The 24607-nt window shown below is 46.5% G+C and overlaps 8 protein-coding genes across 8 annotated transcripts; 6 read left to right on the plus strand and 2 right to left on the minus strand.

Annotated features, from left to right (window-relative positions):
* Nucleotides 1-637: 637 nt before the first annotated feature.
* LACBIDRAFT_328869 (uncharacterized protein) lies at nt 638-3124 on the plus strand (the record flags this gene model as incomplete). The annotated part of the gene is made up of 9 exons (XM_001882808.1): nt 638-653; nt 718-962; nt 1014-1193; nt 1218-1502; nt 1948-1992; nt 2276-2420; nt 2498-2703; nt 2837-2922; nt 2995-3124. The coding sequence occupies 9 exons, from the start codon at nt 638-640 to the stop codon at nt 3122-3124; spliced, it is 1338 nt and encodes a 445-aa protein (XP_001882843.1).
* A 1542-nt stretch (nt 3125-4666) lies between these two features.
* On the minus strand, nt 4667-5464 carry LACBIDRAFT_300192 (uncharacterized protein; the record flags this gene model as incomplete). Its single annotated transcript, XM_001882939.1, has 3 exons — nt 4667-4801; nt 4859-5356; nt 5408-5464. 3 exons carry the CDS (start codon nt 5462-5464, stop codon nt 4667-4669), a joined length of 690 nt encoding a protein of 229 aa, XP_001882974.1.
* Nucleotides 5465-6772: 1308 nt separating this feature from the next.
* On the plus strand, nt 6773-7202 carry LACBIDRAFT_300193 (uncharacterized protein; the record flags this gene model as incomplete). The annotated part of the gene is made up of 2 exons (XM_001882809.1): nt 6773-6947; nt 7021-7202. The coding sequence occupies 2 exons, from the start codon at nt 6773-6775 to the stop codon at nt 7200-7202; spliced, it is 357 nt and encodes a 118-aa protein (XP_001882844.1).
* A 1076-nt stretch (nt 7203-8278) lies between these two features.
* Nucleotides 8279-8849, plus strand: LACBIDRAFT_300194 (uncharacterized protein; the record flags this gene model as incomplete). Its single annotated transcript, XM_001882810.1, has 5 exons — nt 8279-8296; nt 8348-8429; nt 8483-8562; nt 8620-8675; nt 8732-8849. The coding sequence occupies 5 exons, from the start codon at nt 8279-8281 to the stop codon at nt 8847-8849; spliced, it is 354 nt and encodes a 117-aa protein (XP_001882845.1).
* Nucleotides 8850-9584: 735 nt separating this feature from the next.
* Nucleotides 9585-9989, minus strand: LACBIDRAFT_300195 (uncharacterized protein; the record flags this gene model as incomplete). The annotated part of the gene is made up of 2 exons (XM_001882940.1): nt 9585-9816; nt 9985-9989. 2 exons carry the CDS (start codon nt 9987-9989, stop codon nt 9585-9587), a joined length of 237 nt encoding a protein of 78 aa, XP_001882975.1.
* Nucleotides 9990-10090: 101 nt separating this feature from the next.
* LACBIDRAFT_300196 (uncharacterized protein) lies at nt 10091-10909 on the plus strand (the record flags this gene model as incomplete). The annotated part of the gene is made up of 3 exons (XM_001882811.1): nt 10091-10101; nt 10152-10378; nt 10488-10909. 3 exons carry the CDS (start codon nt 10091-10093, stop codon nt 10907-10909), a joined length of 660 nt encoding a protein of 219 aa, XP_001882846.1.
* Nucleotides 10910-11625: 716 nt separating this feature from the next.
* Nucleotides 11626-13530, plus strand: LACBIDRAFT_328873 (uncharacterized protein; the record flags this gene model as incomplete). The annotated part of the gene is made up of 5 exons (XM_001882812.1): nt 11626-12464; nt 12516-13042; nt 13147-13357; nt 13426-13429; nt 13516-13530. The coding sequence occupies 5 exons, from the start codon at nt 11626-11628 to the stop codon at nt 13528-13530; spliced, it is 1596 nt and encodes a 531-aa protein (XP_001882847.1).
* A 3067-nt stretch (nt 13531-16597) lies between these two features.
* LACBIDRAFT_389373 (uncharacterized protein) lies at nt 16598-21582 on the plus strand (the record flags this gene model as incomplete). The annotated part of the gene is made up of 9 exons (XM_001882813.1): nt 16598-16762; nt 16812-16954; nt 17009-17144; nt 17195-17225; nt 17280-17333; nt 17398-17480; nt 17535-17597; nt 17651-19144; nt 19204-21582. The coding sequence occupies 9 exons, from the start codon at nt 16598-16600 to the stop codon at nt 21580-21582; spliced, it is 4548 nt and encodes a 1515-aa protein (XP_001882848.1).
* Between the last annotated feature and the right edge of the window lie 3025 nt (nt 21583-24607).

Below are 24607 nucleotides of genomic sequence, written 5' to 3' on the forward strand. Positions count from 1 at the left end.
AGAGATATGACGTGAAGGAAGGACTGGAGCAGTTACTCGGACTAGTACTGTTACTCGGAAGGAGGGATCTTGGGCTATGAGGCCTGAGGTCTTGAGAGTCGACACACATTATATAGGGGCTCTGGCGCTGCGTTGAGAACTCAATCTCTATCGGATACAAGGGATTCCATCTTCGTGAGGCCTTGAGGCACCGCAGGTGTTCATGTTTAAACACAAGGCGACCGCATCAGTAGAATCACAACCCCTTTCACTTTCACTTTCAGGCGCTTTCACTTTCACAACCCCTTTCACTTTCACTTCCAGGCGCTTTCACTTTCACATCACTTTCAATTAACTTTCAAGGCACCTTTTCCCGCCCTTTCGGGTCTTTCCCCCTTTGGACCTCTTTCAAATTTGTTGATCAATATATTTTATAGGGTAGCATCTGGTAGCATTCGGGGTGAAGATCTATCATCTAATAGTGAATTTTCAGTGAGGATTAAAGAGGTAGAAGATGTGTTTTCCATGCCAAAATCAGAAGAAGACTTGTTGAAGGCTGTCGATCACGCGACATGTTGAACATCCGAATTTGGAAATTTTTGGACTTGTTAACTTTTCCGTTACACTACCTCTGTCCCTTCCCCTCCTCTGGCGCGCGATGTCTTCACGATTGGGTATGTGTCTGGCCAGCACAAATCCTTTTATGATGACATCGACGTGGCTTATCGCCATCGTCAGGTTTGATTCCAGAAGCAGCAGCCTGCCTCACCCAAGCCCCGCCACTCCCATCGCATCACAAGCCCATGGTGGTTTCAGCTACCAGCAAAGTACACACCACGCCACTCAGGTCGCTTCGCCCTTCCGAAACGAAAGTCGCACAGGCGAATGACCAGCGTGCACTGCACAGATCCCGTTCCTGGCCTCACCGCTTGAGGCTGTCCCAGAGTCGGACAACGAGGAAGAGAGACCATTGCTTACGTTTTGTAAGTTTTTCCTCTCGTCTTACTGAAGGAGGACTGATAGTGCATGCGTAGCCCTCCCTAGGGTTTTGCACGACCACATCTACAACTACGCTCAGCACCGACCGACCTCGCACCCTTAGACCACGAGCATCAAGCCTTCTCCCCTGGTCCGAACCCGGGGACGCGCATCATGGTGGAGGTGCAGGATATGGATGGGGTGTCGTCGCTTGGTTGTTTGTGTTCCCCTCGTCTGTGAGTACGCATTCGCCTGACAAGGTGCTCCTGACCTCGGTGACGATGGACGACGTCTCTTCGCATCTGGTCAAGGCGGCCTGGTGGGTGTTTTTTTACCACTCGTCTCTACCCGCGACACGTCAAGCCTGCATTGCCTGGCTCAAAAAGCACGTTCGCAATGCCTACTCACTCGAAACGAGCAGATGGAATCTGAATTACACAACTCCTCAATCACAGCACAGTAAGCACGGTGGGACTATGGTCAAGCTTTGCAGTGGGTCGGCGAGACTGTTGCGGCAATGGTTCCCCAGGCCACAACCCCTTCCAGTGAGTCTGATTTCGAGTTAGCGAGGACATTAGAGGGTTAGCGTCATTCTAGTAGTAATTACTACCATTGTTTCTATCAAATATCAGAAATCTATTCACTTTTGCCTACTTTTAAGCCCCTTTCAAGTCACCTTTTGAAAGCTGCACCTCTTTCATGGTCCCCTTTTGAACCACTTTCAGCCCCTTTTGTCCCTTTTGAAAGCGGAAATCCCTTTTCAAACAATATGGCCTGGGCTTCCAAAAGCGGAAACGCTTTCATGCTTTCACACTTTCAAAAGCGGTGAAAGCGGCTAAAGCCGGACTTGTAATTTTACTGATGCGTAAAGCGCCAGCCTGACGGAGAATCGACCTAGCTACCAGATACAGATATCATTGGGATGCAGAAAAATTTCGGCTAGGTGGGACTTTGTCCCTGTTGCGATCACATTATCTGTATATTTCGCAGGGCTTGAACGTTGAAAATGTTGAACTTTGGCATGGTGAGCAAACGGTGAGTGAACCTTCGATAAGGGCTGTATGATTATTTGCCCATGTTTATTCTGTAAGCTGTACCTAGCAACACGCTGTAACGAGGTCCGCTCAAAGGAACACCACTCTCTGCTCCTTGCCCTGCTCCTGGACGGAACGAACGGGGATTGTACCAATGTGGTGCTGAGGCAGGTTTTGCATACTGGTGTTGCTGCCAGCCGGAAGGGGAATAAGAATATCAAGGAGAAGGAGGCGTCGTCGTCTTCCCTCACCACTGCAAACCCAAACCAAGCCCAAACGGATAGGGCAAGGGGCGCCTTATGAACCTCGATGTGGACGACTTGGGCCGGATATTCTCGTTCGGTGTCTTCGCCCTGCGCGACCTCCGATCGGGGCCGGAGGTTGTGCTTGACTGGGAATGGGACAGTGGGAGCAAGATGCCCAGCCTGCGTAGACTTCTCAAGGCGCTGGGGGTGTTCCCGTCGGTTTTTCTCTCTCTTATTATCACATTATTCATGCACGCCTAGCCCACGTCCTCGTCGAATTCATGTTTGCTGGATTCTACCTCAACTCCAACTTCGAGTTGACATATCACCCTCGGGCCCCATCCACTCACCTGGCAACACATTCAACACCTGCGGCTCCAAATAACGAACATCCTGCACACACTGTCATCCACCTTCACTACCTGCCGGCTGATGCAGATGGCTGTGTTTACCACTGGCCAGGACGAGTTTTTGTTGTTGATTAACGAATACATGACTCGACTGGATCTCGGGCTGCTCGCTGTCGAGTATATTGTTCTCAGGGTCCCCTACGTCTGCGCCGGCGGAGCTGAGGGCGACGATGATGAAGGTTATTGACAGGAAAAGGAGAAGGCTATTGAGAGCGATGAGGATGTGGAGACGCTGGGTGGGACGATGACCTTAGAGCAAGGTCGACTTTGGTTACCGTATGTTTTTCATATTTTTCATTCCTTTTTTCTATCTAAAACTACGATCTAACCATTAAACTTTTTCTCCAGCCCAACTCGCACCACCAACGTTAAAGTTTTCCTCAAAATGTCAGCACACGTCATCGACACCTGTGGGGCGAGGTCAATTCAACCACAGGCTCGGCCCGAGGACATCGAAAAGCCCTGGGGTCGGGCATGAGCTACCTAGGCTCGTTTTTTGGAGATGGTGCCACTGGCCGGGGGTTTGCATCCCGGACGATCTTGCTTATCGAAGCTTTGTATCATTCTATTCGTTTATTGGGATTTTGAGTAATGATAACAATTCAGATACATAAATCAAAGCGACACCAACCTCCAACGCGAACATGAGAGAACATGAACGATAGTTGGAGGAGGCAATGTCCATGCCGCCTCCAGCTCTACCTGCCCAAGTCTCACTCTCAGGGGTGTCAACATTGGCATCAACTGTGTCAGCGTCACACCCAACGCCGTCCATGTACGACCAAAACCCACCAAAAGTCATTCATATAGTATCTAAATTGAGTATATCGAAACTAAAGTTATTTATATATATCATCATCTGAGGTCTTTCTCCTTGTATAATGCTGCTGTAACTGAGCCTTGATCACAGAGAGTGTTGGGGGTGTGTATTAGCATGCCTTGGCCATCTTGAGAGTATTTATTTTCAGTTTCAGAGAAAAGCTTTTGAGAACAATTGATATTTAAGTCAGGTAGCAACAGAAACAATCAAGGAAATGGGATGTACAGGCACAATGCATCACATTCCTGACTGCAACTTTCATGAATGGGTTCTGATTTCTGCTCAGCCCCAGGTAAGCAGCATTATTCATTTATTTTCCTTTACTTTCAATGATTGATGCAGCTACTTCTGGATGCAGAGTGAGCATTCTCCACTGGTCGCAATCAGATCAATTTCACCCAGCACAATATCAACTTTCAAACATTCAGAGCAGAAATGGCTCTTAGATTCTGGATTAAATTCTCCTTCTACCCAGCTTCAATAAAGGTACACAAATGATTGAAAAAAGATGGACAATGATTTCTTTTCCTCTTAAATAGGTTTTTGTAACACTTTGTGTCACCAAAATTGTTCTTTCAATACCTCTGGGTTCATCAAGGTAAGTTTGAATGTTCTCCTGTTTTTTTATTGGGGCATATTGTGATTGCTTTCACTAAAAATTGAATTCATTAACAGTATTTCAAAGATTTCTGGTGACAAGCTTGGGTGACAGCTGGGAACAAAGGCCAGGTCACAATTTGGACCCCTTCCACAAGCAGAAGGGGCCAGGAAGTTGTTGTGATAGCATTCTGTTGTGGTGGAAGGGAGTTGGGGGTACAAATAACAATCTTATCTATTCCGGGCATGTATGCTCAAAATATCTCAAGAAGGTCTAAAAATATCTAATTTACCCACAGATACCTGTGGATAGTCCGGGTAGTTACCCGAATCCATCAGTTGAGTCCAAATATGGGTGGATTTCGGGTTCACCCGGGCTTTAGCTATCCGTGACAGTCCCTACGGATAAAGTTACTTCTTCCTTGGCATGGTTGGTGCAGCCACCCCAACTATGGATCCTATGAGTTACACTATTCGTTACTCTCGTATACGCGTTAAATATCAGACATCAAGTCGTTACAAAGTTGGTGCCCGACTGTGTGGGCAATTAAAGAGTCCTGACTCTGATAATCGTCATGATTGAATCCACGTTACCCTCCTAGCCTAAACCGCGTTCGGACTCCTCAACCGCATCCAGGCGGCAACAGGAAGCCCGCTCATAGAGCAGATTTGTTCATACCTCACTTTCTGTAGTTGAACAGGAATCATGATGATGCTGTCCGTCGCAACGTTGAAGGGCTATCTTGTACCGAAGTCAACTTCATGCAATGGATGTAAATCAAATTTGGCAAATACCCCCTGATAAAAATGTCCTTTTCGCCTGAGGCATCCTCGCCACCATCCTGCCCCGATAATCGCCGCGACCACCACTCCCGCGGCCGTCACAGCTGCAACAATAATCGGAACTTTTGAGTTATTGTTGGTGGAGTTCGTGGCTGCGGGATAGGTGGATGTTGTCGAAGATGGTGTGGGAACGTTCGTGTCTGACACTGTATTTGTGTTTTCTGTGATAAAAATTGAAGGCGCTGGGGAGCTGGATATTGTTGCTGGGGCGCTGGATATTGTTGCTGGGGCGCTGGATGTTGTCGCTACGAGGCTGGATGTTGTCGCTGAACTGGCGAGAGAGGTAGATGTCGTCGAAGAAGATGAAGTGGGAATGTTCGTCATTGAAACTGTATTTGATTTTTTTGTAGCAGAAATCGAAGGTGCCGGAGAGCTGTATTTTGTCGCTGAACTGGCAGGACTTTCGCCACTTGCGGCAATGGCTAAAGTTACGTTAAAGTTGTCACTTCGCTAAGGGAAGCATCAAAGTTCTGAAATGAGATTTCTAAGAGCTGAACGTACTATGACGTCAAGGTATGCATAACTGGGTACACTCGTAGTTGGGGGAACTAGTCCCATGAAGCTTCATGAAGGGTTGGATAAAGTAAATTCCTAGGAAAAGCACGCACGCTTGAGAATACACGGTCGCACAATTTTTTCTGTAGAAGGTCCAACTGTGGAATAATTGAATGCCCTTTGAATTTCCGCTCATGGATGGCAGGCAGGATCGCACAATTACCTTGAGGCGAGTCGCAGTTGACACACAGCGCAAGCACTCAGCAACGAATAGATCACAGTGCTACACGAGCAAGGGCTTGCCTGCGCCAAGTCGGGTCCCACATAAACGATTCCAGGAGCTAGCGGTTGCAACGTAACCGCTAAAACCCAGCATGAGGCGCCGATACCCACACTAGGCGCTAAATATGAAATGCTCACCTCGATTAAAGCAGACACTTTCGAGAATCGCACCAATATCACATGGACTCTGACCCAGTGAGTTAAAGCTCTAAATATTGGCCTAGGTCATGAAAGATCAGCACGCCTGCGAATATCAACTCACCCAATTGAATCCTGGTTGGCATGCTGGGTTTTGGGCTTCTCCGCGATGCGCTGTAAGAATGAGAGTGGTGAAGAGGAGAGATATGGATATCATTTAATTTTGTGATGTGGGGTGCGTCGAGGGGTAAAATGAATGCAGAGATATGATACGAAGGAAGGACTGGCCCAGCAGCTACTCGGAAGGAGGGTACTTGGGCATGAGGTCTCGAGACACATTATATAGAGGCTCTGGCGCTGCGTTGAGAACTCGATATCTGTCGGATACAAGGGATTCCATCTGCGGGAGGGACCTTGGAGGTGTTCATGTCTGGACACAAGGCCTCCGGATCCGTAGAGTACGTAAATAAGCGCCAGATACAGATATCATGGGGATGCACAAAATTTCCCGCGAAGTGGGACTTTGTCCCTGTGGCGATCACACTATCTGTGTATTGCGTAGGACTTGAAGCCAACGTTGAACGTGGCACGGTGACTCGTCGGTGAGTGCTAGTGAACCTTCGTTGGTCCTTCGATATGCTATTTTCGGATTATTTGCCCATGCTTATTCTGAAAAGTTCTACCCCTAGCAACCGAGCTGTAACTAGTCCGCTCACCATACAGTTGGAACGCCCAAACGCCACTCCCTGCTCCTTGCCCTGCTCCTGGACGGAGCGAACGGGGATTGTACCAACGTGGTGCTGAGGTAGATTTTGCATGCTGGTGTGGATGCCAGCCGGAAGGGGAACAAGAACTTCAAGGAGAAGGAGGCGTCGTCGTCTTCCCTCACCACAGCAAAGCCAAATCAAGCCCAAACGGATACTCAGGGCAAGGGGCGCCTTATCGACCTCGATGTGGACGACTCGAGTCGCATACTTACTCTCGTCTGGTGTCTTCGCTCTGCGCGACCTCCGATCGAGGCTGGAGGTCGTGCTTGCCTGGGAACGAGACAGCGGAAGCAAGGTGCCCAGTTTGAATGCACTTCTCAAGGCGCCGGAACCTCAGAGAAAGGTCGATTTTGGTTACCGTACGTTTTTCATATCTCTTATTCTTTTTTTATGTCTAAAACTACGAACAAACCGCTGAAACTTTCTCTCCAGCCCACCTCGCCCCACCAACGTTAAACTTGTCCTTAACATGTCAGTCTTTGATGTTGGCACAAAGTACACGTCATAAATACCAGTCAGGCGAGGTCAGCTCGACCACAGGCTCGGTCCGAGGACATCAAAGAGGACAACGACCAGGAGGCGAGTTTGAGCCCGGGGGTCGGGGTCGGTCATGACCTACCAGGGCTCGGAAGCGGGCTTGATAGGATTTTTGGAGATGGTGCCACTGGCCGCGGGCTCGGATCAAGGACGATCTTGGTTATCGAAGCTTTGTATGTTCCATTTTATTCATTTATTGGGATTTTGAGTAATGATAACAATTCAAAGACTTAGATCAAAACGACACTAACCTCCAACGCGGACGCGAGAGAGAACATGAAGTATAGTTGGAGGAAGCAATGGCCATGCCGCCTCCAGCTCTACCTGCCCAAGTCTCACCCTCAGGAGTGTTAACATTGGCATCAACAGTGGCAGCATCACCCCCAATTCCGTCCATGAACGACCAAATTCACCCACTACTTTCCGCACACCCTCCTCAGACCCTTCTCGACGCCTTCTTTGCCATTGCTTTTGTCTGTGTCGCAATTACTGACAGCCATGGGCACGTCCCCGCTGAGATCCTTTCCCGAATCTCCCTCTGCTATCGCCTGCAATAAAAGTCGCCGCTCCTCTTCCTGGGTACGGACCCACGTAATGAGGACTTCACTTTTGCTGGAGGAACAAGGCCCGGGTTTGTTGGAGATGAAGACGAGGGCGAAGCTGGAGACACAAATGATTCTGGACGGGCTTGCGCAGCTGATTTGGTACTGGTAGCCCAGAAGCTGGTGAGACGAGAATGGGCGATAGGAGTGCGGGTGAGAGCGGAGCGGGCGCTGATAGGGTTCTATGGGCGCCTAACTAGCATGTGCAATGAAAAAGAATATGAGTGGATAGCCAAAGGTTCTATATCCCTTAGGTGTTATTTTGAGGCCTCAAGTTGAACTTTGCCTGAAGTTAGACACTTCGAGCCCGCACGTCGGGAAAGCCGCCTTATCTTGTCTTCTCTAATGGGGCCTCTTTACTGTGGAAACGCTAAATATTCCCCGCCTGAATTTTTTTAACACACAACACTCTTGGCCGAAGTTAGAGACTACACGTTTGTTTTTGTAATCTCCAACGCCGGTTAACATCGTATGTGTTTTGCACGCATTCCTGTCACGACTTTCTCTCCTACACCATCATCAACCAACGCGTCACTCTCAACCTTTGTAAAATGGAATCCCATCCTTCGGTACCTTTCAGTCTCCTCCCCACAAGATCATACCTAACGACCTAAGTACAGCACCCCATCCTCGCCAACCTACTCGAAAAATATCCTCGCGCCGCATCAGGCCTGTTCCAAGCGTACAACGACATCGTATACAGTCAGACACTCTCTACACCCCTACGAGGAAATCATCTGACATCGAAGACCTAGCTCAACAATGGCAAAACGTCCAAGTTGTCGACCTTGACAAGTGTGAGCGGGGTGCTATCCAAGGGAAGAAAAAAGACACGGTGCGTTTTCTTTCCCTCTCCTTTTTTTGTTCAGGTTTCAATATCGATTATAAGCAGGATGCGGTGCTACATGTGGTACCCTGCTCTCTATCCGAGACAGTCTCTTTTGCCTGGTAGGTCTGCCATCCCTCTGAATTTCATTCGTGTTGAACTATCAAATCTCTGTCAGGCTACAAGCTGCATTTTCGCAGCTGAACACGAAAGAGATCTATCTGGGCATCACGTCGGAGGACGCATCAATTGTGTATTACAAGATTAGCCAAGGAATCGTGAAGCCGCCGGTGTAATGCAGTTTTTTCGAGTTCAACCCAGTCCCTCGCTCTTCCGGGTCAAAAACCGACGAACCTGGGACTCGAACCCAGAAATCTCCAGCTACCACTTGTGGTCCCTGTGCAAACACCGGAAACTGGCGCGTTAACCATTACGCCAGTCCGCCAGTGTAAAAGACTGGCTATCAGCCAATCATCAATATTACATGAAACAGCTGAGTATTACCATTTCTAAGGACTTGTTCGGTGAAGGCGCAGATAGCAGATGGCACGTGCGGGGAGGGGGGAATAGAGACTAACAATGTCGCTATGGATGTACGAGTGGAACACGACGTCAAAGCGAAGGGGCTTAGTAACTAATTCCGAATCAATTGTAAAGATTGGGTTTTGAACGTCGAATCAAGCTTATGAGCACCTCCCCACCGAATCTGAGGCCTGAATAGAAGGCCATCTGTGAATCAAGACGGCGCAACCCCCACTTCTGTATAGTTGAACGATCTGAGTGGAAAAGACAATTGAGCTCAAGCGGATCGGTGTTCGCCCTCACGAGCTATGCACGATCCAAACGTACCGTATCATGCAAAAAGCCTTCACGCCTGCAACAATCCGAGAGAACAGGTTGATCTGCGGATGTGGCCAAGAGGCATCAATAATTCACCTCAAAGTCAGAAGGATTGGATGTACTCACCAGACGAAATAGCTATGAGGATGCTCAATAAAGATATTCCAGTTCCTAAAGACGAGCGAGCTATTTTATTCCGCCACCCTCTCGCCTTTGCCATTTGGCACAAAGACTGCTTCTAGCAGAGGCTGTACGTTGGCCAGCCACTCGGGTGGGCATTCAAGTACTTTTGGAAGGGCCGCTAGAGCAGTGAAGTCCCCCACAATGGGAGGGGAATCCCGTGGGAGTCCCAGATTTATGAGCCGATTGAAAGAGTGACACAGAATCTCAGTGAGGCCGCCGAGTATCTCAAAGGATCGGTATCTGATGGATCGGGTATTGCGTGGACCTGCCAATCGTGACGGTGCCAAAACCGTTCAATCTCATTGCGGAAGGAAATTGTGTCGTCTATTATGTAGAATTCGTAGAGTCGATACAGGGAAGCGAGCACAGTGTCAGGGAAGTTATTATTTCGCAGTGAAGGATGATAGCGACATGAGTGGTGCCTGCGAACGGAAGAAGGTTCAGCGAGCACTGCTCATCCACAGAGGGTGGCAGGTTCGACTGGCGGTGAAAGAGATGCAGCCACCAAAGTCCGATGCCTCGTAGGTAAGCCTCAAACGTAGATTCGAAAAGACATGCGTCAAGGTCAAGTCAAGGTTTGGTTTTGTTGACTCCGAATTGCCGCATGGCTACTGCTACACCCTCCATCACTTCCACTCTCTGTGTGGTTTGCATTTCGGATACACACAATGCAACCCTATAGTACCTGCAGACGTCTTGATCCATGCTGGTGATTTAACCCAGAGCGGCACAGCAGACGAGGTGCGCTCCGCTGTCCGTTGGATCGCCTCCTTGCCCCACCCTGTCAAGATAGTTGTTGCAGGCAACCACGATAAAGCTCTCGACAAAGCCTTTTGCGATAGAACATTTGGGTACTCAAATAAATATACGCGGAAGAACTCTGACGGTTTTTGGGTCACCATTCACTCCAGAATACGGAAACTGGGCCTTTCAATATCCACAGCCGAAATTACTCCCTGATCGTGCTCGTGATGTGTGGGCATCTATCCCTCACCACATCGACATCCTCGTTACCCATGGGCCGCCACATGGCCATATGGACACTGTAGGATCTCAGCATGCAGGATGCGTAGCATTACTCGAGAGGTTGCAGGACGTTAAGCCAATGTTGCACGTCTTTGGACATGTGCACGCTGGTAGAGGTGTTCAGACTCTTCGGTGGGATCTTGAACAAAGGGTGTCTAGTTGGTCAATAAAGAACCTTCTCTCTGGAATGCCGTACGCTTTATCGCTTCTTTCTCAACGCGATTCAACGGTGGAATATCGCGACACCACATTACTTGTAAACGCATCCATTCAAGCTGGAAACAGAGACGCGGCTGAACGATCCTGAGGTGGTGCATGTATAGCCTCATTGTGCCTTTTAATTAGAGGTGCATGAAGTCCGCCAGTAAAAGTCAGAGTTAAGGCCTGGCTAGTAGTCTATCAGCAATAAAGTTATCAACTTGGAGTCCCTGGCTTGGAGGTCGAAATAGCAGACGGCACGCGCGGGGGATAAAAAATTTAGGAATGGAGAACAACGTCGCGACGGATGTACACCGAGCCAGGACGTCCAAGCAAAGGGGCTGAGTTCCATTGTGAAGATTGGGCTTCATTGAATGTCTGTACATAAACGGTGTGGGCAAGGTGTGGCTGGACAAGAACAAGAATGTTCACGCAAGTGTTTGCTTAGTCGGTATTAGTAGTGTGCGTGGCGAGGGAGGTAGCAAAGCGGTTGTCAGGGACCTGACGATGAGTGGTGTTGTAAGAGTGACACTGGCAACAAAAAGAAAAAGGAAAGGTGATGAGGTGTGGCCAAAGGACAATGAAAGAAGTCAAGTGGGTGCGGCCCGGTTTGTTATTTATAGTCGTCACTCTAAATTTCCCTGATTCCGACAAATCTTCCCATTCCATAGACACACATTTGTGGTAAGGACGTCTGATTTCTTTTCGAGTAGCTCTACTGGGCTAACATAGTCTTTAATAGACACCAATAAGCCAACCAGATTTGGTCCTCGACAGTAATATCCAAACTCAAGCATTCTCAATCAAAGCACCTACATCAACAAAATGACTTCCGAGCTCGTGAAAGCATTCAACGCACTCCCTCGTAAAGAGACAGCGCCCTCGGACGAAGAACTCAACGAGTGGCACTTCGATCTCCGTTACATGCAACTCGAACCAAACCCTTCGCATATCATCACCCTCATCCAACCCCAGTCCCAGATCATCCACATTGAACGCCTTCCCGTAGGCCTACCCACCAACCAAAGTGGCATCGAATACTTTCCTGAATCAGCCAAAGAAGCCGCACCAGAAGTGGCAAAAGCCTTCCTCCATGCCTTTGTCAACAACATTGGGCAATCCACGACAACCAACGCCCCACCGGCGTTCGCACCATGGAAGTTGACGACGGAAGATAAGGACCTAGCATCTGCCGTCAGCGACGAGCTCAAGCGGATTGGCGTTCGCCCTCTCGAACTATGCACGATCACGTTGTCCAAAACCCAGACAAACCGTATCATGCAAAAAGCCTTCACGCGCCTCTTCGCCAACCTCAAAACGGCTGCTGGGTATACAGGTACTGGGTCCGCGGCTATCACGACACCACAGCCATTCACGTTCTGGAACTTCAAACCTGACCCCCAAGAGATGTCGCCCCGGCGTCGGTCACAGTCGACCGACGAATCAGATGAAGTGAAGAGGGTCAATCTTGCGTTGAGGTATATCGAGACGTGGACGAATTCACGTCCCCCTGACCCGAGTCAGGTGGATTCAAAGTCTTTTATGCCACAGGTGAAGAGGGAGCTGGAAGTTCTCTTGAAGGTGCTGGATAAGAGACCCGAGGGGAAGGTCAAAGCTGACGCGGATGCGGGGGATGCAGATGCTGCGTTGGATTATGGGTTGAGGTGAGTCCCTCTCTTTCACCCTAACAACATCCTCTCATCCCTTCACAACAGACTCTCAGTGGGTCTGTGCTGCACCCGGGACCGCCCCAAATCCCGCGTCTACTTTATCAAAGCCATCCTTTCCCCGGGAGCCTCAGACAAAACCAAAGCAACCGCCCACGGGGCACTGATATATTGGCATCTCTACTCTTTGCGAACCGACTTGCAGAGTCGGTACGTCCAAGCAGCATGCCACCATGCTAACATCGCCGCGCGCCTCTGTCGTATGATCAACCCCCCCTCCACTCATGTAACCCCTGCGATTCTCGAGTTCATGCATCACGTCCTTAAACGCATGGCGAAAAACGTGCCAGAGCTGTGTTTGCTCTATAAAGACGCGGTTGACGGTTACAAGGATAGAAACAAGCAGGTTGCGGAAGAGAGGGAGAAGATGCAGGCAAAGAGGCTGAAAAACCCACAGAGATACCGGTGTGCAGCCGTGGGGTGTGGTATTGAGGCTGATACAGGGAAGATGTTATCCAAGTGTACGACTTCTCTCTTTTTCCTCCGTCCGTCCGGGCCCGTTCTAACAACAGGTGGTAGGCTCAGGAAAATGCGACGTTGGCAAGAAACCCTCCTACTGCAGCAAAGAATGCCAGAGCTGACTGGAAGAACCATAAGCCCTTCTGCCTTCTTGGTGCAGAATGTTCCGTCATCGACGACGGAACTTATGACGCGGGTCCAATGGAATCTGTGGGTGGGGTGATACAGGTGCCAATCACACATAATGGGTCGACGGTCTTTGTGAGCAGTTCGACGATGGACGTGAAGAGGTTGAAGGAGATGAAGGCAATGGTGGAAGGGTGGGCGCAGAGATTCCCCTTGGGTGTCCAGATGGGCCTGCGATGGAGTTTGTGAGGGCTCGCTGGTGATGATATTCGTATATCTGGGGCGTTGGACGTTGAACTTGTGACCTTGACAGAACTGTAAGCAAGTTTGTGGCTGCTGGACAGATCGGTGATACCTATGTATCTTCAATGGGGCGTTAAACTTTGAACTGGACTTGTGGTAGCTTTCGGTTGCCTAACTGTCTTTAGAGTGCTGATTTGCGCAGATGGAACATCACCGTCAAGCCATCTCTGTCAGTGTGTAGCAAGCGGTCAATCAAAGAGATGTGACGCCAAAGGTTGATTAAAGACGTACCAAGAAATGTAATAGCAGAATGGCAACCTACCCAACAAAATCCACCAGTTGAAATTGAGTTGAACGGGATGCAAGCTACTAGGACCTTTTCTGGCGGAGGCTCTGTTGGAGAGACGCCCCACCTCGGCACACAGTTTCTGTAATGTCTCACATACTGTGGAGCCATAATGATAGAGTCGTACGAAGTCGAACTTCTTGCGATGTTTGTGGGAAGACAGGAGGTGATGAACGTCGTGACAGATTCGAAATTGTGTCGTCGACCTTACATAAACACCAAGCCAGGTCAAGTAGAAGTGACTCTGAAGTGCGCGCGCCGTTCCAGAAAGCATTCGAAGCAATGGTACCAAACTCGTACCAAACGTCCTCTCAAGATCTCACCGTTCATCTTTGCCAGTCGATTGCGACATTGAACATTCGAAGAACTGGTACGACGCGTCCTCTCACGCAACTCTCACGCTCGTCTTTTGCCAGTCGATTCCGACAATTCTGGATAGGTGCATACTAAGTAGGTACTTTACTTCATCAAAATCTCTATAAGATGCCATCCTCAAGTTCTTGACCAGTTTTCGCGGAAACGCTCAAATCAACAAGCAAGAATCGACTCTGCAACTTGTCCAGTGAGCGAGGGTATGCTAAACCACCGCCATATACTATGTTTTTCTAAATTACGAAGCGTTTAGCGACTGGCCGTGCAAGTGATCTCCAGCTTCGATGTGGTTCTTTGACTACGCTTTTTTTTGGAGGGGAGGGGTTTGGCGGGATGAGATAACAAGCCGAGCGTCACGCCCAGATCATATCAGCGGGTCAGACGAGCAAGCTGATGGCCCCGCGATTCTAAAACGGAGAGCCAAAGAACGACCATCATAGAGTCTGTTGAAGGCTGTGCCCACATATCCACCTGCCGCATAAGGCCGCATAGTTATGGTAAGTATTCTGATCCCAAATCGTCCATCACGGCTGGTAGCGAGCCTACCTATGCTTCCGCGATGCATGCATACACACTCGAAAGAGTGCAATGAAAGGTTCCGGACTTTCCGCCACTGCCGACAGTTCCCAACCACCACGGACTCAGAGAAATCCCAAGGATTGCCGTGTTCCCTTCGAGACCTGTGAAACTCATAGCCCATTGCACAGACCGTCAGGAAATACCCAGCTCTCTTTGGGGTTTCATTCGTTCTTATGGTTATCGCGCCTTTCGGTCTCAGCACATTCACTCAAAGTCAAACAGTGCGATTGTTTTTACTTCTTGAAAGGTCTCGCTTATGCTGCGTATTGATTGGTCCAGGAAACGAAAGAACAAGAACCCAAGCTGTACAAGAATCGCAAGAAGTTTGATTTACGTGAAGAGTACTTCGTATGCCAGTCCAACCTTCATTCACTTTCTGGCTCCATACTAAGCGAGACGTTACAGAAATTGAGTGCCTAGGTCGAGGAAGAGTCGTACCGGAATGGGGCGAACCTCCAACAGAGCCTCCGCCAAAAGAGGCCTAGTATTCTTTCTGCACAACACCGCACTTCAATGACAACTAGGTAATCCAAAGCTACCACAAGTCCCGTACGCCGCGTTTGCCAAGGGGGTGCACTCTGAGTATGATAAGATGCCACACCGTACTGGAGAGAGTGGTTTCTACGACGGCTCGTTGGGACGTGAATTATGGACGCGATACAACAGTACTGTATTCTTCTCCCTACAAACGATGATTACTCTGTTGATGCTTCAGAATCCAGCTCCTTGCTACGCAGCGTCGTGGGTGCCATACGGCTCCCCACCCCGTGAGGAATTATGGCTGGTACCCCATCGATGATATCAATCGTAACGTAGAGGGTCAGGCAATAATGGTAATGCACTCTTTTCTATTCCAATTCCCTTCTCCGGCCTATTGTCATAATGGCCAGTATCATGAACTCTTTCCAACGTTAGGAGTCGTACATGGGTTGTATCTACATGGATACTGATAGGGTTTGGACGGGGTAGTACGAACAGAGTTATGAAACTCAGCCGTTGATCGTGCGATGACCAAGGAACCTCGCCTGGCAAACCTCGGACCCAAGTCCTTGACCTTCAAAATATAATGGATGGTAGGCCTGATAGCTGATCATCGTCAACTTGTAAGGTAGCAACATTTTAATATCCTGATACGAATTGCTGACGTTGCCTATTCGCTGTGATTTCATTCTCAGATGCTAAGCTTTCTATATGCCGCTGTCTTGTCATCAGTTTCTTTCTGGCGGTTCCCACACCGCGCTCACTTGAGCAAATTCGTTCGACAGGTATGATCAAACTCGCTCTCGGGCGGCGTGTTCAATGAATCAACAAAGAATAATATATGGGAAGCTTGGGTAACTTTTCTCTCCACTGTTAACAGTGGGGTCAACTTTTCGGTCTAAAATGGACAATCAGCAGGGTAGGCCCACATCAAGAAGAATGCGCAACTTGGCTCGCTTTTCCCTACACTGCCATACTTCCTGGAGGGTGCCAAGCAGCCGTGCCCTGCAATCTGGTTTTAGTAGTAACTGCCCGGGTCCTTGAAAGTGCATAGGTGGGCGCCAAATTTACGATCTCGATTGCGAAATGGGCGGTGGGTCGTGTAAAGGCACAACCGTCATTAACATTAGTTTGAGCCATGAGCAGAATGATACGCGAGGGCCGTGCTTTGTGCCAAACGTTGATGTGAATGGATTTGGAGCGATAATTGGGATGTAGACGTAGGCCGCGTAGACTACAGATTGAAGCGGTAGGGTTCCTTATCTCAAGGAACTTCGGACCGCAGAAACCAATCGATTTCCGTGAGCGTCCGATAACAGCATTCTAGTTCAAAAATAGATATGGGCGTGACCACGGCCATGAGGCAATGCAGCTGGTAGTGTTCCTTCCAGGTCTCTTCGCAACCACGACTACCACGAACGCAAACGCAAACGCTACTACCAGTAACAAGAACACCAACTTCAATATGAATACTAGTGAATTGAATCCCAACTTCGCAAACCGACGTCTGCAAGCTGTTGGCGGAGGCACCGGCCTTCATACACTCAAAGCTGTGGCCGAGTTTGATGACACCTTTCCACCTTTGAAGTTGGCTGTCGTCGAGGCCTTGGGTATCATTGAGATCGTCATGGTGCCTGGCTTTGCTCTCATCAATTTACCATATCTGAGGATTAAATTAGAAATTCAACTCCAACAAGAGAGCCTGGACCGCTTGTTCGAATAATCTTATGGGGAAGGTTGAGGAGATCATTTGGTATACCTGTCAATTTCGCCAGGATCAGGTTCCATCTGCTTTGCAGTCTTGGCTTGAGGATTTAAAAGGGTGTGTGACTTTGACTGTTGTCATAGATATATTTGAATTCGGATAATCTATTAGAACCTTGGACCATCTAAAAGAAAGTGTTTCAGATATTCACCAGCAGAGTTTGAGGAAATTTCCCAGCTATACACAAGATACAGAATATATTGAGAAGTTTGAGGGAAAGGTGAATGAAATCATAAGCTCTTTTCATGTGTGTAAAATAGTTCTCTGTTTAATTGGCCCACTGACACCAAAATTTAGGTCTTTCTTTGGTACGAGGACAACTTCCGAAGTATGTTGAAGCATCCATTTTTTTATATTCCCCACTATATATTATTCTTTACAGCTGATGGCACAGAGACTGCTGAGCAGCTGAGGACCACAGAGGCCAATCAAGATGGTAAGTTAATCAGTTGTAACTGACACATCTAAATTTCCCTAATTTTCATTGTTCCTCTCAAAAGGTACTATTGCAGCTCAAGTAACTGTCTTTGCTGGGGCACGAGACATTCAGATGGAGCAATCTGTAATTATTGCTGCAAATACTGTTAGTAAAGGTTTTCATTTGAAGGTTTATGCTAATTTCACTTTCATCATACAGGTCAACTACAATGGTAATGAGGAACTCCAGTGTAAAATCAAAACAAGGGTAGAGGAATCAAAGGTAAGTTATGCTGACTAATTGGTATTCAGGGCTGACACTAATTAATTCTGTAGAGAAGTGAATGGTTGAAAGAATTGAAGGCTCCTTCACATAAACAAGGAGAGAGGTGCATGCCTGGAACTCGTGTGAATGTGCTTGGAGATATTCAAGTGTGGCTTCATGATCTGAACATGCCAAATATTCTCTGGGTTTCTGGAAGTCCTGGTTCTGGAAAGACAACAATTGCATCAACTGTTGTTGCTGACTCTGATTATTTCTCTGGGCAATTCTTCTTTCATCGTGATCAGGCTGAGCTTTGTGATCCAAACAATCTATGGAGACATCTTGCTTTAGATCTTGCACTTGGAAATGATACTCTAGGGAAATCTATAGCTCAGGCATTAGAGACACAGAAAGCTAACCTCAGAGGTTTTGATATTTCTGGGCAATTTGAGCATCTCATCATCAAACCAATTCAGGAGGTCTTTCAGAAAATCACAGCACCTCTTCTAATTGTTATTGATGCACTTGATGAATGTGATCAGTATGAAAAACTTTTACCTTCATTAGAATCCTGGTCATGGCAGCTTCCCAAGTTTCTGAAACTTTTCATCACAAGTCGTCGTTATTCTGATATTCAGAGTGCACTGAATTCTGTCAGTTACCATATTGATCTTCACACTGGAGATAAAGTTTCTGATCAGACCTCTAAAGATCTTGAGCTTTACTTTACTACAAGGTTCTCTGAAATGACTAGATTGCAAACATTATCACTACATTTGAACTGGCCTGGTCCAGCTAAAATTTCTTTTCTTATAAGAAGGGCGGCAGGCCTCTTTATTTGGGCTAAATCTGCAATGGACTTTATCTTGTACAAAGGTGGTGACACTGAAGAAAGGCTGAATGTCATTTGCTGTGACTCTGGTGAAGGCATTGATGCCATTGATGCCTTGTACCAGCACATTGTCTTTGTTGCTTTTGAGGAATTAAGAGAAGCAGAAAGAGAAGCTTTATCATCTGTTTTAGGAGCAATTGTTATTGCAAAGGATCCACTTCGTGCCAGTGATCTTGAACAACTTTTGAGAGTTCGAAATGCATTGTCAATAATTAGCCAACTGAGCCCAGTACTGTTAATCAGTGATGCTGGCCATTTGCATATTTGCCATAAGTCATTCACAGATTTCATGCTTGACCCAAAGCGCTCTAAGACCTTTTGGGTTGATTCCAAAAAGCACAGTCTCTGTCTTGCTGAGTCATGCATGAATTTCATGAGTGCAAAGCTCAAGTTCAACTTTTTTGATCTGAAAACATCACATGTTGATAATAGAGAAATTCCAAAATTGAAAGATCATATTGAGAATGTAAAATCTACTGCTTTAAATCATGCAAGCCTATTCTGGGCAAGTTATCTCCAAAAGTGTTCTGATAAGATTTTAGTAGAGGGGGTAATAAATGAAATGGAGAAATTTATGATGAACCATCTTTTGCATTGGCTAGAAGTCATGAGCATAATGGAAAATGTTAACCATGCTGCTCAAATACTATTGTTAGTTGCAAACTGGAGCAGAGTAAGTGATACAGCCACAAAATAATAACTATCTTACTGACTTCAACAAATAAATTATAGGATGTGAAACCAAGTATATCAGAGTTTGCAAATGATGCACACCAATTTATAATGACATTCTTTCAGCCAATATCTGAGGCAGCACCACACATATACATATCAGCACTGCCATTTGCACCACCCAATTCTCAAATATCTATGCACTTTATGAAAGACTTTGCAAACACTTTGAGAGTTCAGAATGGTGAGAGGAGTAATTGGCCTGACAGGTGTCTTCTGAGAATAGACAGTATTACTGAGGCAGTTGCATATTCACCTGATGGCAGGTGCATTGCCTCTGGACATTATGATAATACTGTTCGAGTCTGGGATGCTCTGTCAGGTCATAGTGTCATGGACCCTCTCAAAGGCCATGATCGTTGTATCAATTCAGTTGCATTTTCTCCTAATGGCAGGCACATTGTCTCTGGATCTAACGACAAGACAATCAGAGTTTGGGATGCTCAGACAGGTCAGATTGTCATGGATCCTCTTGAAGGCCATAATGATGATGTTACATCAGTTGCATTTTCTCCTGATGGGAGGCACATTGTCTCTGGATCTAATGACAAGACTATCAGAGTCTGGGACTCTCAGACAGGTCAGGATGTCATAAATCCTCTTAAAGGGCATGATGAAGAAGTTACTTCAGTTGCATTTTCTCCTGATGGCAGGCAAATTGTCTCTGGATCTAGTGACAAGACAATCAGATTGTGGGATGTTCAGACAGGTCAGAATGTCATAGATCCTCTTGAAGGCCATAATAGCAATGTTACATCAGTTGCATTTTCTCCTGATGGGAGGCACATTGTCTCTGGATCTTATGACATGTCAGTTAGAGTCTGGAATGCTCTATCTGGTCAGAGCATAATGATTCTCCTTAGAGGCTCTCAGATTATTGAATCAGTAGCATTTTCTCCAGATGGAAATGACATTATCTGTGCAACTGATTGCTTCATAATCAGATTTTGGGATGCTCTGAAAAGTCAGAGTATGTTGAGTATTCTTGAAGAGAATTGTGAGGGAATTTCAACAGTGGCTTTTTCTCCTGATGGCAAGTACATTCTTTCTGCATCTGATTTTGGGATCAGAGTTTGGGATGCAGCAACAAGTCACACTGAGGTAGATTATCTAAGAGGCCATTATGATGGAATAAAATCAGTTGCATTTTCTCCTAATTGCAAACACATTGTCTCTGGGTCCAATGATGCAACACTTAGAGTTTGGGATACCCTGACAGGTTTAAGTATTGTAGGTCCACTAAAAGGTCATGATGACATGGTTCAATCTGTTGCATTCTCTCCTGATGGCAGTTACATTGCCTCTGGATCTGCTGATTGCACAGTCAGAATCTGGGATGCTCTGACAGGGCAGAGTCTGTTGGAACCTCCCATTCTCCATAGTGATCAAGTCTCTTCAGTTGCAGTTTCTCCTGATGGTAGACATATAGCTTCTGGGTCTCACAACAGGACAGTTACAGTCTGGGATGTGTGCACAGGGCATAGTATGTTGGATCCTTTCATAGGTCACAATGGTTGCATCAGTTCTGTTGCATATTCTCCAGATGGTAGATACATTATCTCTGGGTCTGGAGACAAAACAATCAGAATTTGGGATGCTCGGACAGGCCAAAGTCTTATGAATCCTCTCATAGGTCATGAGTATCATGTTCTGTCTGTTGCCTTTTCTCCTGATGGACAGTACATTGCATCTGGATCTCTTGATAGAACTGTGAGATTGTGGGATTTTCAGACAGGTCAAAGTGTGATGGATCCTCTTAAAGATCGTGATACTGTTTGTTCAGTTGCATTCTCTCCTGATGGGAGGTACATTGTTTCTGGTTCTTATGGCCACAGTGTCAGACTCTGGGATGCTCTAACTGGTAATGCTGTGGTAGAATTAGGAGGCCATTACCGCAGTGTTGAATCAGTTGTGTTTTCACCTGATGGTAGGCATATTGCTTCTGGATCTGCAGACAAAACCATCAGACTCTGGGATGCTCAGATAGGTTGGACAGGCTTAAATCCTTCAGCTTCTTCAGTTGCATTGCCATCCACACTCTTGCTATCTGAAGCTGGAAATAATATTGACACTGATATAGATGACAGTATATCCCATGTTTTCAAGGGTAAACCTGATATTTTCTATCCAATTGGAGGGACTTCTAATTGGATCATGGGGGATTGGGAGGAAGATGACTGTATGGAGGGCTGGGAGGAAGATGTCTGTGATGTCCCAATCCTTGGCATACCATACCTCTTCTGGGTGCCATCAAGCATTAAACGGGGCTTATTCTTTCCAAGAATGATCAATGTACTCAACAGCAGTCCAACAATACTTGACTTTAGTAACTTTGTTCATGGTAAAAACTGGAGCAAATGTTTCTCACCAGCTTCATAAAAGCATTCAATGGTAGTGCCAATTTTGTGGCCCATGGAGTAGAGAAATGGCTAGTGGACACTATTGAGTGCAAGGTTTGAGTCCATATCAACTGTGGCCAGAGCCAATGTGTTATTGTTACAAACTCTTTTTCTTACATCATACACACACTCATATCTACTTATTCCCATAACCCACATTCTATTGCTTTGTGACTCATCTTCATTATTAAGATATATTTCTCATTGTATGGACTTTGTATGACTCTTATGACTCATATGAGCTCTCCTAGATACTATATGATTCATATGACTCTACACAGCTTATAACAACTCATTTCCTTTGACTTCTGCTTACTCATTCCTCTAGTATATAAGCAGGTTGTATTTGGTAGCTTGTATCTAGACAATCTAGCTTATTTCAATCCTCAGACCCTCAGAACTTAAGATCACTTTCAAACTCTACAGTCATTGGACTTAGAGCCTCTTTACAAAAACTTGATGATAAGTGTTCAACATATCTAAGACTTAATAGTTTGACTTACAGAGGATAGAACTCTCTTTAGACTGGTGCTTGAAAGTCTGGTCCAGTCTGGTTTTTTGACCCAAAATAAAAAGACTGAGACCTAGACTGGTCCACACAATTCCTAAAACCTCAAAAGACCAGACCAGGACTGGAAAAGACTAATCCTGCAGTCTTTTTCAGTCTTTGGACCAGTCTTGGTCTGAACTAGTTACAACCAGTTCAAGACCAGTTTTTCAACTAAATATGTATTAAAATTTGCAATTGTGAGTTGGTAGGTTTATTGACATTCTTTGTAGCTTCTAAACAAGTGCAAGTCTGTGCATGTTGCACCAACGTTGTGCTCACCATGTGCATCATGAAGTCCTTTCCACAGCTCCAAGGCCTTTGTAAATAAAATTTCTGGTTAGAAATATTTGCAGGGAACTAAATTATTTATGTGAGCCAGTAGGTACAAGATGATTTACATGAACTACAATACTTTACCATCCCCCACACAATCCACATGGACTCCACTGGATTCCACTGGCTTCCACTGGATTCCACTGGCCTCCACTGGACTTCACTATATATTGAGACTTCACTACATACTGTCACAAAACTGGACTAGACTGGACTCCACTGGACTGTCTGCTATACTCAACACAAAACTGGACTCCACTGGACTCCACTGGACTGCCAACTGTACTCAACACAAAACTGGACTGGACTGGACTCCACTGGACTCCACTGCTGCAACCAACACAAAACTGGACTATACTGGACTCCACTGGACTGACTGCTGTACTCAACACAAAACTGGCCACTGGACTGCCAACGTAACTAACACAAAACTGGACTCCACTGGACTGACTGCTGCAACCAACACAAAACTGGACTCTACTGGACTCCACTGGACTGACTGCTATACTCAACACAAAACTGGACTGGACTGGACTCTACTGGACTCCACTGGACTGACTGCTGTACTCAACACAAAACTGGACTGGACTGGACTCCACTGGACTCCACTGCTGTGTCCAACACAAAACTGGACTAGACTGGACTCCACTGGACTGACTGCTGTACTCAACACAAAACTGGACTCTACTGGACTCCACTGGACTGCCAACTGTAACCAACACAAAACTGGACTAGACTGGACTCCACTGCTGCACCCAACACAAAACTGGACTCCACTGGACTGCCAACTGCAAAGCTGGACTAGACTGGACTCCACTGCTGCACCCAACACAAAACTGGACTCCACTGGACTGACTGCTGTACTCAACACAAAACTGGACTGGACTGGACTCCACTGGACTCCACTGCTGCAACCAACAAGGGGGGTACACAATTTTAATTTAATATATCATGCTGATTTTTTTCATAAGGCCACTATGGCGGGACTAACTAACTAGCATGTGAATAAATTACCATATATAGGTAACGTCTATAAATAGGCACCGTATTTTGGGTGTCATTTGGGCAACATTTGGGCGTCGTGTCAGCTGCAACCTTATCTACACTGTGCACCTTCATTAATCATTTGCTGCCCCTTCCTCTGCTTTTTCCTATGCTCTTGCATGGGTCACAAACCTAGTCATTGATACCACAATCCAGTCCAACACACAAAAGATGGTATTGCATAGTGCTCTTCTCCCTCTCTCTTCTTTGCTTGTTCTTGTTGCATTGCTTACTCCCTTAGTGTTGCTTGTAGAAGACCAGCTGTGCCCAAATGGACTGGTGTCTCACAATGTGGACAGATAATGGTTTTATTGTCTCAGATATCCCCCTCAATCTATATCATACAGGCTTCTTAGAATGGGTTATTATCCTAAGCATAGGTAGCACATACTGGTTCTGGCAGGGTCATCCTGAGAAATATCCCACTTGTTAAGTGAGGACAGCTTGTGAATCACCTCAGAGCGTGCACCAGTCTAATCTGAGCTCATCCAGCCCATAAATTACCTGAAATTGGTACTTAAAATTTAAAAAAATTAACAGCCTGACGGCAGGACTAACTAACCAGCCCCATATGGCAGATTCAAATCCTGCCCCCCCCTTGGCAACCAACACAAAACTGGACTCTACTGGACTCCACTGGACTACCAACTGTATTCAACACAAAACTGGACTCCACTGGACTGCCAATTGTATTAAATACAAAACTGGACTCCACTGGAATTACACTGTTATCTGTATTTAACAACAAAAGCCAGTACTTTACAGTGCCCCACCCATTCCTGCAGGAATCCACAGGAATCCACAGGAATCCGGAGGAATGGCACCGGAATCCGGAGGAATCCACAGGAATGGCACCGGAATCCGCAGGAATCCACAGGAATGGCACTGGAATCTGCAGAAATCTACAGGAATGGGACCAGAATACAATAATACAACACCTTTCCTTTTTGCTATATACATTTACACTAATATGCACTTCTTCACACTGACTTAAAGNGGTATAAACACTTTCTTATAACATTTATATATTAAAAGTTATATATTTAAACTCAAATCTACATCTAATTTACTATTTTCT

The sequence above is a fragment of the Laccaria bicolor genome, genomic scaffold (assembly GCF_000143565.1).
Source record: "Laccaria bicolor S238N-H82 LACBIscaffold_18 genomic scaffold, whole genome shotgun sequence".
Lineage (NCBI taxonomy): Eukaryota > Fungi > Basidiomycota > Agaricomycetes > Agaricales > Hydnangiaceae > Laccaria > Laccaria bicolor.